This window comes from Carassius auratus, chromosome 1 (assembly GCF_003368295.1).
Source record: "Carassius auratus strain Wakin chromosome 1, ASM336829v1, whole genome shotgun sequence".
In the NCBI taxonomy this organism is placed as follows: domain Eukaryota; kingdom Metazoa; phylum Chordata; class Actinopteri; order Cypriniformes; family Cyprinidae; genus Carassius; species Carassius auratus.
The window spans coordinates 30713745-30728142 of NC_039243.1; the positions used below are offsets into that span (position 1 = coordinate 30713745).

General features: G+C 36.4%; 1 protein-coding gene across 1 annotated transcript in view; it reads right to left on the reverse strand.

Moving 5' to 3' along the window:
- Window positions 1-7425: 7425 nt before the first annotated feature.
- Window positions 7426-14398, reverse strand: part of mtnr1aa (melatonin receptor 1A a) — a 36782-nt gene continuing 29809 nt past the window's right edge. Inside the window, exon 2 of the mRNA XM_026269590.1 lies at window positions 7426-9240. Within this exon, the coding sequence (XP_026125375.1) occupies window positions 8372-9240 (869 nt within the window). The 3' untranslated portion in view covers window positions 7426-8371. The remainder of the gene's footprint in view (window positions 9241-14398) is intronic.

Here is a 14398-nt window from a genome sequence, read left to right on the forward strand (position 1 = left end):
GACCTTTTCAACTCTATACATTGCTTGAGACTTACTCATGTCTGTGGCTTTTAAAAATAAATAAATAAATAACATTGGTCATTACAGGAATAAATAGATTTTTAAAAGTTATCAAAATAGAAAAGGGTTATTTTAAACTGTAATAATATTTAACAATATAACTCCTTTTACTGTATTTTCAGTCAAATAAATGCAGCCTTGATGATCGTAAAAGTCTTTTCAACAGCAGTGTATGTTTTTGACTTTAAAACAGAGAGAAAGATTTGGATGACTAGAAAAATGTATTGGAGCAATAATTATAAGATTGTGTTCAGCCAAAGTCTGTGATGAACGTAAAGAACCCAGTGAAGCAGAACAGGTCAAGTGAGAAAAAAAAAAAGTCTGTTCAGTGGGAGCAACACAACTATGCCAGCCGGACTTAAAGAAGCGTGTGTGAGAAAGATTTGACACAAGTCACAGGCTTGCCTACATCTAAATCATTGGTAATGCAGCATAATGGCAGATTGTCTAATGTAGATGATCAAATCTCAGTGCACTACAAATTGTCTGGGGACCCTGTAACCACCCCATGTTTTCTTCATATGCAAATAAATATGCAAAAGCACAAAGCTGGAACTACAATGCTTTGCCTCATGCATGCTCGGTGTCAGTTTTTATGTCACAAGTGGAGAATATTAAAACATTATGTTGAACATATGATGTTTTAAAACCAGCCTCTTTTTATCAAGGGCAAAGTCTGCTGAGTTTGAGTGAAAAGCAGATATCAGAGGTCCTGCTGTCCTCTTGCATCAGAGCTCTGCTTTCATCTGCCATAAAGCTCGGGGCAATCTGCTGACTTGCAGTCTCCATCCTCAAAGTCAGTGGGTGATTCTGGTTGGGTGAAACCGGTTTCAGAGAAAAGTTGTGCTTATGAGATTAAAAAAGAAAAAAAAAATCAGTGAAGTCCAGATCTTTGTCTCTTTTTGATTCCGATTTCTTTATTTGATGTACAGAGACTGACAATAAATCACGCTAAGCAAAAAGGGTAGATTCTTTTTAAAACAGCAGGAGGGAAAGCCCTACCTGCTTAGTTGTTATGTACAGAGAGTTAGCTCTCTCCGAAATCTACCCTGAACACCTGCAGCTAGAAAATGCTGCAGATTTGCCTCTGGAATACAGTCAAGGGCAGGTCAAAACTGAAATCTGTTGCACTGCCCTGTGATACAGTAATGTACGTGTGTCATCCCATCTAGGATATCAGATTGACCCTGATGACCTCAAAGCTTGCGATTTAAAGATTGGAGACTAATAGAAATAAAAACATACAGGACAGACATTACCCATTTCATAATTCCACCACATTTTCCCCCACATTATCATGTTGCTTGAGCTGTAATATTTCCCTATTAGCTCATTTTATCTCTGTCATCAGTAAATGATTAACAAGACACTTTCATCGCAGCAGGGATTAATATCTGCCTCACACTGGGACTTCCTAATTCTAATCTATATGCCACCTGCAGAGTGTTTCCAGCCACTGTGATTTGATTTCAAGGGTGATAGATGGCCAGCTGTCCTCATGTGGTTATTCATGATGGCCAAACACCTTTTTTTTCTGGAGTGTTTGGGGTTCATTCTGTTAAAGAGTGCAGCTGATTCAATAATTCATTTCTCCCATGTTGCTGCTCACGCATCTGTTTGGTATAATAGGTTTTCTTAGAATCCCTCTAAAATGCAACATCTAGTTCTAGGTCAGTGCTGAAATATTTATGAATATGCAAATATTAGCTTGGTAGGGTGCAAATGCAGCCCGGTTTGAAGTTGAGTGGCCATCTCTCCTGAGATCTCCTGTGTTGCATATTCATATGCGTCTATCAGACTGGTCCTGCATATCCCGGCAGAGTGATAGTGTTTGCAAAAAATATTGCTGATGAAAAAGTGTGTGCATGTGGTAAGCAAGCAGATGATGTCACTTTGACTGCTTTTACACCTGGTATTAACATTCATCAGATGAGCAGATCACAAGTGGAAATAAAATAAAAAATAATCTGATGTCCATTTTACGCTTGTCCTTCCAGTTTAATAGATTTTTTTTATTATTATTATTACTTTGCCAAAATTATAATATTAATTCTTCTTTTGTTGTTCATCCAAAATTTGGCATGCTTTTGATACAAATAATTGTATTATATGTGCTTATGACATCTCAATTGACACTTTTTTATTGAATGTTGCAGTGTTTATTATAAATGGTTTATCCAAGCACATCATTATTTTATAAAAACAAGTGTCCCTTTATCAAAAGCATTAATTGGTCTGCCCCCTTGCAACCACATCTCTTCTCTGATTATGTGTATAACAACATGAAGACTGTGCAGTAAGGTCATGCAGTAGCCAGACTAGTATCAATCCTTTCCCTCCAGAAACCATTTCAGCTCACATGAAGCGATCACAGCAAATATAACATAATATAATATAATATAATATAATATAATATAATATAATATAATATAATATAATATAAGAAAGTCTATAGTGAATCTGTGTTTGACATGCAAAATTTTACATATCAGTTTTGGTCTGTGTTTGACCACCGTAAACTGGCTCTCATACTTTTACTTTCTCTCCCACTCTTGATCTCTACAGATGCTATCCATCTTCACCACTGAGATTGATGAAACCAAACCGAGTTCAGATAGCCATTCACTTGGCTGATGGTGTGTGGGTGAATTGCCGACCTTTGAAAGGATGGAGAACCACAGAAGAAGGAAGAATGCAGGACAAAAAGAGAAACAAGAAATAAAAAATCATATGAAACTGCACCACGCGTATTGGCAATCACCGGCTCAATCTGTCATGCAGAGAGAACAGTGACTATATATTTTTTTACAGGCTCAAGCCAAAACGTGGGCACAATATGTCATGCATGCACACAACACATTCAGGCACGCTCCACAAGGTATTGTAGTACATTTACTGTACAATTTACTCCATATGTAGCTGCATTGAAATGCAAATCAGCTGATTAGTTAAATGCCAGTAAAACCATTTACTTTTTATTTACAATTTACAGATTGCATAGAAAACAATCCCTTTAGCCTGTTTCATACTGCTTTCAAAATTAATGTAAGTGCTGCATATTAAATTATTTTATTATTTAAATATTAATAGCTCACAGCATTCACACATTCACTGAAGGCATTGCGGTTTGAACTTATTTTTTTACAGTGGTAAACCTACTTATCAACACAGCCTTTTCATTACAGGCTTTTATGCAGTAATATAAAATAATGGCATTTGAAAAAAATACATATTTTCAGTAAATCTGATTGAATCCATATAACTGAAGTCATTTATAGCTTCACAATGGGGTTTCACTCATCTTGATTCATGCACACGTATATGACCTACCTCATAGCAATTGGATTTCAGAATGAACAAGTTTGCAATAATTCTCAGTGGCCCACACCCCATAACCAATTTATAATTTCTGGACTTTATTAAAATAAATATTCCATCTACTACAAATAAATGCATTTATTCATTTATTTATTGCAGATCTGCTGTGTAAAATCACAACACTTGCTGTTAAACAGGGTTAGCATATGTCATGTGAAACAGGCCTTATTTATTATAGCAGCTGAAAAGCAGAATATAAACATTTCTGAAGGCCACCCTCTCGGTATGTGAACTGAAATTGTCAGACAATAAATCTGCATCGCATCTAAACTAATCTGCCAGTATATTACTCACCTGTCAAGATCTCAGGTTATTTGTGTCTCTTTGTAAAATTTTTATCACAAATCAACTTGGCTGCCACTAAGAAGCAGCAACCAATCTGGATGGTACATACCTTGTCATGTGACTTGATTCATATCTCATTTAATTCAGCTCTGACTCTACTTTCAGTCAATATTAAGACACAACAGATGAATTCCTCAGTAAACAGAGGTTCAAATAAATTTTTTACAAACGTTATCTGTTTGCTAATAGTTTGAAAAACATTTAAGCTATGTTGCATCCCTTGTAGCCCTCGCCCCTTCTCATATTGTTCTATGCATAATATAAATAGGAATTTAATATATAGAACCAGTCAAACTTTTGAATAATTAAGCTCTTTAATGCTTTTGAAAGATGTCTCTTAGTTAATGCATTAACTAACATTAACAATGAGCAATACATCTGTTACCATTTGTATTAATGTTTGTTAACATTAGTTAATAAAATAGGCCTACATCTGTTCATGGTTATTTGTGTTAGCTCAGGTACGAATGTTAACAGATACAACTTTTAATTTTAATTATACAATAATGTTTAATAAATGTTGACATTTAAATGTTGATCAATGCTTTGAAAAGTTAAGTTGAACCTGTGTGCTGTATTTTTGGTGGGCAATTTGACATGCAGTTTCATACTACACTTGCCTATCCTGCACTCGCTCTAATGACCTCTAATTTCGTGATTGTCCAGACTCGCTGATGACAACAAATAATGTTTTAAAAACTATTTTCGTGTAATGACTAAAAAAATATATAAAGCTTTACAGGTATTCAATTAGTGTTGACACTACAAATACATACAGGCACTGTATAAGCAACACTAAGTATTAAATGAAGTGTTTCCACACGGTTGCTATGAAAACATCTGTGTATTTGACAGATATTGTATCCTATTCACTTGACCGGTGATAAAGTATGCAAACACAGCATGAGCGTTACTATAGTAAACAGCCAAAGTAAACTCATCTATTAATTATTTTTATTGCTCAAGGGATTGGCTCGAACCTGGATGCAAAACTAAAGCTGATGATGCACGGGGCAACTTTTTGAGCAACTATTTTATTTTCTTTTTTTGAGCAATGTTGCTTGGGCACTTTCCCATTGACAATAGAAAACACATGTCTATCTGGATACTTAAAACTGGTCGTGTGCCCTGTGTGTGCATCTGGTTGCCCATTGGCGTCAAAGTTGCTCAAAAAGTTACCCAGTGCATCATATTATTAATTAAATATTATTAATTATTAAATACTATCACATTGCTGGATAAGTGATGGACCAAACTGTGTGAAATACACATAACTACACAATCCTGCCCTCCAGGTTTTTTTTTTTTTTTTTTTGCTAGTTTGCCAGTTTGGCATCTATTCACAGAGGGTTATGGTTTTCTCCCCAAGCTGCCAGTGGGTTTTCATGCCAAGTTGAATGCAGTGAAAGATTTACTAGAGTTGGATCCAGTCCCAATTTTGTGGATGTTGGACTCATTCACCCTGTTCCAACACTGCCAACACCTATAGAACCTGAGTTTTTAAAGTTACAGCCAATGTCAGAGGAGGTCAATTTAGCTATTCTGCCCTAATGCTTCAGTAACATTCCTGTTGTGTTGTGTCACTCATGAATCCTTGGTTTTAAAAAGAATCTAGTTTATCATATGTAAACTGCCGGCCAAAAGATTGGAAGAATTCAGAATATTCAATGTTTTTAAAGTAATTTATGTAAATTACAGTAAAAAAAAAAAAGATAATATTTAAAATAATATTTTAAAATATAGTTTTTTACTATGTTTTTTACAAATTATCTTTTGATCAAATAAATGCTATTGTTAAAGGCTAAATGCCAATGTTATTGAGCATAAGACATTTCTTTTAAAATTATTTTAAAAATCTAATTATTCTTAACTTTTATCCCATTGTGTAAATTTTTGGGAGGTATGAAGTCAAACCACATGATACAGATAATTCAGATTCTTACTCAGGGGTTGAAAAAAATATATAATGTGCATGCATTCCTTAGTGGCAAAGTATGGTTGTGCAAAATCCATAAACACACTGAGGTTGGTTGCTTATAGATAATAGAACTGGGTCACATAACTCTTGCACAAATTCTTTGCAGTGTAGGGACAGTCTTAATCTGTGTCTAGGAAACCAGACCTTACAGGCTCATCAGCAAATCACTTCAAATTAAATGGACCATTTCTGAATCAGCTCTGATCATCATATTACATCAAACTAAACCCTGATTAGGCTGCATCCAGCTCTAAAATAGCCCCATATCTTGAGTACAAGAAATAGCAAATCAACACAGATTCATTGATCTTAAAATTGCTGTTTGCAGAAAATGCCAAACACTAAATTACAGCCTCCACGAAATTGACCAACCCTCATGTTCCGACCATAATCACACTTGGATGGGGCCAGAGTAAATCACCCCTCCTTGCTCATAACTCGATCAATTTTATACATATGAATCTCTTGGTCACTTGCAGAGGGCGATAACTGCAAAAGAGACTCCGATTAGTGCATAATTCTGTTAGAGGGCATTGTAAATCCTGGCATTTTTATGCCGCTCACTCGCTCTCTCACAAACTCGTTCAGTCGTTTGGGTTGGATTACCACAGTGTGTCATGTTTCTGAGATAGAGAGAGAGAGAGAGAGAGAGAAAGCGAGGAGACGTAGCAGTTGTAGGTATTTAGCTAGAACTATTTCAGTCAGGGCCACTCTCTTTGATTAAGAGTAATGTAGAGATCCTGAACAGTATTTTGGCGGTAGGCTTTTCTCTGAAGGGTTCAGATTCTGAGCTGTCCACAAACAAACCTCGCTGTGTTTTGAAACCCCCAAAGTCTAATGCAATTAGCAGAATTGTTAAAAATGCAACAGATAAAATTCCATGCAAAAGTGATACAGATCTGTGAATAAGACTGGACAAGATTTACATTTACATGAATTCATTCTTCAAAGATTAAGCAACGGTTAGCTAATAGATGATTTCCGTGGGCAAGCTAAGTGAGATCATGCCTGCATAAGGAGGAGCTGGGGATGGAGGAGGCATGTCTGTGCGACAGACTAAAGGCAAGTATGAGTATGGATGAACTTGTATACCTTATTTAATTCTAGTGGGAGGAGTTACAATCAGCTGCGAGTCATCTGATGCTTGCTGTCGCGCCGTGGTCTGACTGAAATACGCTTGAGCTCCATTAGTCACTCAAATGACATTGTATAAGCTTCAGTCTAATACTGTACTTACATAGAAGCATTGGTAATACTGCATGTATCTTGTCCCAATTTCTGTGTTATTTAAAAGGTGATGCATAATAACAGCTGGCATAATATTTATTCATTTTCACACTGTAAAAGAAAAAAAAAAACATAATCAGTATTTGTTTTGTTGTTTTCCAGTAAAAAGATCTGCCTATCCTAAAAAGAAACGTATTAATCTGTCATTCTTGGCAATTTTTTATTATCATTATTTTCACGATAATAACAATAAATGTATTACTATAATACACCTTCTAAATTTTTGAGATTTATGCTTAGAACAAGAAAAAACTATTTGCCAGTGACATACAAAAAATAATTAATTCAAAACATATTCTCAGGAAATAAGCCTTATTAAAAAAAAATCACCATTTATAATGTTTTGATTTTATATTGTTTTATTTGTGCATTTTTTAAAATCTTGCTTTATTTTATTATATATAATGTATAAATTTCACATACTTATGCAGAAATTCCGATATATTTTTTATTTATCAAACATTTTATTTTTTTTATTTTTACTCAGTTTGCATATGAAATTGTCATTAGATCCATGCACAACAAAGAGTGGAGTAAAAGAGACAGGTACAAAGGAAAATAAAAGGAGGGAGATGTTTAAAAAGACAGAAAGAAAACGCTAAAAAAGAAGGGGGAAAAAACAGAATAGTAAGCAGAAATGATAGAAACAGACCACAGAGCAGGAACCCCATACTTTCAAACATATTTGCAGGGGATTGTAGGAAAGCAGCAATCCAGGTGTATTGCTTTTTGAAATGCAGAGTAACAGTGTCGAACCGGGTGAGGTCATTTCAAAACTGTAAACTCCGTAACAAACTCTTTTGGTAATGTTGTGGTCACAGTTGTGGCTAGGCATTGTAGAGATATGCTGATGTTCATGGCATCATTTTGACAACACTGTTCTTTGTTCTCCACTGAATGATCATCATCAGTGAAACACACTCAGTATACATTTATATACAGTAATATAATCAATCATACCTCTATATTTGTTTTTTGTTTTTTTCTTCAGACAAAGATAACTCATATAAAATCATTACACAAAGTATGTCTTACATAGATTTGCTGATACAATTAATGTAAACATTTAAACAAAGAATTCATACATACAAGTACTTCTGACCAAGAATGAAAAAGTGCTTTAAAAAAGACAATGATAATAATAAATTCCTGTTTGTTTTGAATGTGTTGAGGCAACAAATCACAGTTTCTGGGCCAGGCGCTGCTTCCCGACAACATATTTGGTTATCAGATTTTTTTTTTATCAAGTTTACTTAGTTTGTAGTTACTTTTAAGCAAACATTCAATTTATTGTGTTCTTTTCACATCTTACACGATATACACTCACACAGAGTCCACCTTGACCTGATTGTTGTTGGTCATGAGTGGAGAGGGTTTGCTCTTAAGTCTCTCTTGTGCTTCATTAGAACTTTCTGCAAAGAAGATCCTCGCAGTACATACCGAAACCACAATGCGCTTATACTCGCGACGGAAGTTCTGGTTCAAAACTCCATAGACGATTGCATTGAGGCAACTGTTAAAGTAGGCCATGAAATAACTTGCCACAAAGAGCCACTCAGGTATTAAAGGAATCACACGCTCTGGAGAAATCGCCACCGCCAACCCGATGAAGTTTAATGGTGCCCAGCACACGGCAAAAAGCACGAAAACAACAAACATTGTGACGAAGTTTCGTACGTCGTGAGGCGTGATCTTAGGACGATTGTCGGGCTTCACTCGTCGTCGCACCTGTATGACCAAAACCCAGATTCGCAGGTAACAGTAGGTGACGATCATGATGGGAAGAATGAAATGGAAGAAGACGACAGCGATCGTGTAGGCCGAGCTTGCCGACTGCTCAAACGTACAAGAATAAACCCGTGGATCATACTGCAGGGAGCCTACGAATAAGTTGGGCACAATTGCGATCACTGTCAAGGCCCATATTAGCAGTACATAGCAAACTGAGTTTTTGTCGCTGTAAAGCTTGTCATATTTAAGGCTGTGGCAGATATAACAGTAGCGGTTAATTGCGATGCCGGTGATGTTGAAAATGGAGCCGATTACACTGACGCCCATCAGGAAGCCGCTGATCTGGCAGTGCATGTATCCCAGGTTCCAGCCCCGGTGAAATATGGAGGTAAGGACCAGCGGATACGGATAGATGGCTACCACCAGGTCTGCAACCGCCAAACTCACCACAAAGATGTTACCTGAGAAACACACAGAAAGAGAAAGATACAGGTTAAGTAGACTTTGACTGCATCAGAATGCTTAGGCTTAGACTTGAAGCCATATCAGACAATATTTTGCACACAAAGGTACCTCCTGAAACTGATTTTTATATATATGTACTGTATATATATATATATATATATATATATATATATATATATATATATATATATATATATATATATATATTCAGTGGAGTTCAAAATTAGAGAAAAATCTACAATTTCCTAAATTTCAAGGTCAGTGCTTAGTCCTATTTGAAGTTATCCTAACACAAGTATTTTTTACTAAGTCTTTCATGAGTTCAATAAAGCTTCATTGCCCCATAAACACAAGAATGAGCTGCACTCCAAATATTTGCCTCCATCAATTCATGGAATGTGCATTCTATGTAAAGTAGGGTGCAGGTGTGCATTTATAAATGTGAGAGTGTGCAATTATTAATTAGGTTCCCTCACTGTGTGGATGGTTAGGCATGGCCTATAGCTGATGGCTGCATTAGGGTAACAACATGGACGGTTTTAATGAATGCACGTCTAATTGCCGCCAGGCACAAGGACTTGACATTGTGTGTAAAGCTGAAATAATTAACTAACATTGTAATCAAGAGGAAAACACTAAAGGCAGTTGCAGCTGAGTTGCACTACCTCTTTTCTTAAACTTTGTAAGAAGATGCATGCCAATGGCAACGTAGATGCTTTCTGTTTCATCTATATCTGAATCTGTGCAGTTTTATTCTTTGTCATACAGTTTACAAAATATCAATTGGTTCCCCATCTACTGTAGCTTAAGTTTTAGATAGATAGACAGACAGACAGATAGAAAGATAGATAGATAGAAATTATACTCTCATTGGAGGCTGAGCCCCCTAAAAAAGAAATCCTAGAATTGTCCCTCCTCTCATGCATTAAGAGATCAGTTTACCAAGATACCAAAGTCTAAAATTAACCATCTGTGTACATGAAAATATATATCTGCCTTTTTATTTTAGTCAAGTCAAGTCACCTTTATTTATATAGCGCTTTAAACAAAATACATTGCGTCAAAGCAACTGAACAACATTCATTAGGAAAACAGTGTGTCAAGGAAGGAAGGAAGTTTCCTCACAAAGAGATCATCGTTTTTAAAAGAGAAAAGGTTTTTACTTCAATGAAACTGAAAATCAATATCATGTCTTGTACAAACGATCCCACTATGAAAATCAAACTTTTCCTCTGGATTCTCTCTGACTACTCAAACTCTCAATATTTTATAAAAATAATTAGGCTATATTAAGGTGGGCTTTCAGTATAAAAGTCTTATTTGCCTTTGATACAATGTTGATAAGTCACTGAGAAATGGGAACATGAAGCCGTCCTTATGAGTCAGCTTTCTCACAGCCCCTTCGCAATGTCAGTGTGTCAGTAGTCTTGTCAAAGCGTAGAACAGAAGCACTAATTTGTGGGCAATGGTGGTCCATCTTGACGATTAGCTTGCAGTGGCCTGAAGCAAAGCTGTCATTCACATATCTCCTCAAGCATGCCGTTGACATGCTATCCACATAGGGGTACATGCATGCAACACTCTCACCATTTGCACAAATATCATCCATGATTTTCAGGCAAATAACCTTGGCTGTTCTTAAATACCAGAGGTCATATCTCTAAGCATCCTTCTTTTGGCTCCACCCCATTTCTTCTACTTATTTTCTAATCTAAAGCTTAAAGGGATACTTCACTTAAAAATTATAATTTTGTCATTGTTTACTAACTCTCATATTGTTCCAAACCTCTATGATGTTCTTTATTTTATGGAATATTTTTTGAGGGGGAAATAATCTTCTTTTTAGTATGTTTTTATTATTATTATTATTATTATTATTATTATTATTATTATTATTATTTCCCACTACTATTTCGGAGACCACTGAATTTTATTATGTGGACAAAAGGCAATGAAGGCTCATTGGAAAAACATTTTTGTGGCAACATTTCTCAAATATTACACTGCTTGTTGCACATTTAGCAACTTTTTTCAAAGTGAAATGTCCAGTCAGTGGTGCTAAAAACAGATGAATGTGATTCTTGCAATGCATTCAGTCCAACTGATAGTGTTAACAAAGGCAAATGTGAGAAAGAAGAAAAAAAATTCAGATGCAGCCATGCCATTTTTGCTTGTTTATATCGCAAGTGAATGCTGTACCAGGTGAGCTGCCTAGCAAGCTACTGTATGCCAGAAAATCCACATATATGGAGCTGGTCATGTGATGCAAACATCAAAATATATTAATTTCTAAACCATTTCTAAACCAAAAAAAAGGTTTAGTGGTCTGCCCCTGTAATCATAGTTTTGTACTGAATTTTTGTGTAAATTTTAAGTATGCTGACAAAATGGTTGAAACATTCAAAATTCATTGAGTGTTCCACAGAAGAAAGAACATTATACAGGTTTGCAACAATATGGGGATGAGTAAATGATGACAACATTTAAAAAATGTTGTGGAAACTATCCCATTGATCTAAAAATATTCTTGCTTGTGGAGGCATTCAAAAGGTCACAAAACAAAATTGTTTCAAATCTCTCAGCAGTCACAGATTTTCCTAAACTCAAGACCTCAGATGGAGCCATTACAGGTTAAGCCTTAATGCACACTGACAGCAGAGGTTACTTGGGCTGTCTCGTTGACGACTTCACTGGTGCACTCAGCTTATTTGTGACTAAGAGGGGTGGATGATGGAGGCTAGGCAGCCGTCTTTTTTACAGACAGAAGGAGGAATTGAAGAAATCAAAGAATTGTCCTTGACAAAGTCAAGCTGTTCAGTCCCAAGGGAATGTGATGCCATTGGCTTTGCTTGGCTGCCAGTCTATGAGTTTAGGTTATCAGAGAGATTATGGTGTCACTCAAACCATTTTATTTAGCTTACAGGGATATAGGACTCTGACATTTTCTCCATCACCCTTTCCAGTTGGTTCCCAAACTTTTGGATGTTTTCCCTTGTGGTATTTTAGATCAGTACCAAACTGACAAGGGATAGAAGCATATTACCGGAAAGATATGAGTCTGTGCCGTTAAACAAATGGCCTCCGACACTCCCTCTAACCACTTAACACCTTGTAATCTTCTAGCTTGGGTGAATCACATTAGTGTGTGCATATCATTTTCTCTTTTCAGAGTCTTCTATCTAATGAATGGAATATCACAAGCTAAAGTTCAGGGCTGCTTCAGACATGGCCAGACTCGTCAGGTTCGGCCAATATCCTTGCAACACCATGCTGTCTCAATTAGAGCACAATGCCTAGGGCCAGAGCTCAACTTGCGCAAGAGGAGGTAGGTCAGCAGGTCACTAAATCGACAAGGTCAGAATGTGAGACAGCTTCCCTTACTTCCTTCCGGCAGGTCATTATACATAACCTTAATGTATGTTAATGTATGTTAAACACCTCACGAATATGACTACATTTCAATATGTCAAGGCATGCCATTTTACAGATGCATCGATGGAGGAAGCACTGTAATTGCATGCATTTAAATAGGAGTTTGTTTGCGCATTTACTTGGGGTTGGAGTTGGGAGCAGGATTGGACAACTTAAAACTTTTGTGATTCGTTGTTTACGGCAAGGTTAGGGTTAGGGTTAGAATGTAAGGTATTGTAATTCATAACATGCATATTGTAGAATTCCCTGGCAATAATGCAAATAAAAGGTTTTCAGATCAATTCCCGACTGGGCCAATTTTTATAGGGAATTAGATAAAGCAGATAAAATAAATGTTGACTTTGGTGATCTCATCATTCAAGGGCTGCAAGTGAAAGAAAGCCGAAAAACCAAAATGCAAGTGAAAGTGGAGAAGCGTCGCCGAACAAAGAAGAAATGTGCAATACCAGCACAATGTGGACTTCACATTGAGAACTGTCAAGTTGATTCGGAAACAGGAAACTTTGAATGAAAGAATAATGAAGTTGATAAAAGATATGTCTGACTATAACAGGATCAGTCTGGAGCTGCATGCATTAACAGATGACCTAGAATTGTTATAACTCAAATCTCCAGCTAAAAGAAGATAAGTTTCAAATGTATGTATTTGATCACACCTATCGTACCCAATAGCTAAATATTGACTGTTTTGTGGTTTGAAGTTGCTATGTGCTTTGCTTGTGCAGCATGTAGAATAAAAGGTAGGTTATGGATTTTGCAACAAAGTTGCAGAATGGGACATCTATCTAGCTGTGCTGCTTTTGCTATACTAACATGCAGGTGTGACCTGTGTGGTTAACACAGGACAGGCCTGCAGCTATGCTTGAAAGGTGCTATAGATGATATGACCAGTTATGTGTGGTTGACTACCCCTGCAGTGTTTCCACTCTGAACTTTTGACACTCTGTCTAGACTGGAATGAAGGTCATGTGAATACATGTGATTATCAAATAAGGAGTAATGCAGGGGGGTTTGAATGAAAATTGTATGCAAAAGCTATAAAAGGACTGAGTTTGTGGCTGTATCATTTATTTGATATAAAAAATATTTTTTGAGTGTGCTTAATGAATCACAGAACTAAAAAAAAAAAAAGTCTTACTGACACCTTAACTTTTGAACGCTAGTGTATGACTGATTTGTTCTGACTCTCGTGCTGTCTGAAATCATAAGCTGAAAAAACAAGGTAGCTAATGCAAAATTAAATGTTTCTCCATTTTCATTCTATCCACCGCAAAAATTGCTATTCAGTAAGATGTTTATTTTGTGTGAATCACTATCTGCTTTGTGGATTGTCCTACAATACTACAAACTTGAAGTAATGTCGCAGTTCTCTGCATGACATAGCACAGAATCACACATTTAATTGGGCCTGTGTGTGTTTTCACAACTCAATGAATGAGAGAGGTTTCTGAACCCTTCATTGAAGAATATTATACAGCAAAAACCCATAAAATTAATAGCAAAGACTCTGTCATGATTCTGCCCTCGTGTCCTTGATTTTTTTCCTAGTCTTGAGGCAGGATCATGACAGACCCATGTTTTGTGTACAAGCGCATGGCCTTGTCTTTGGGCCATGTGCTTGTGTTGTCTCGTTCCCTTGCCCCGCCCCCCTTGTTATCCTAGTCGTGTCGTGATTGTCCTATCTGTAACACCTGTCGTGTCTTAATTGTTCCCCCTATTTAG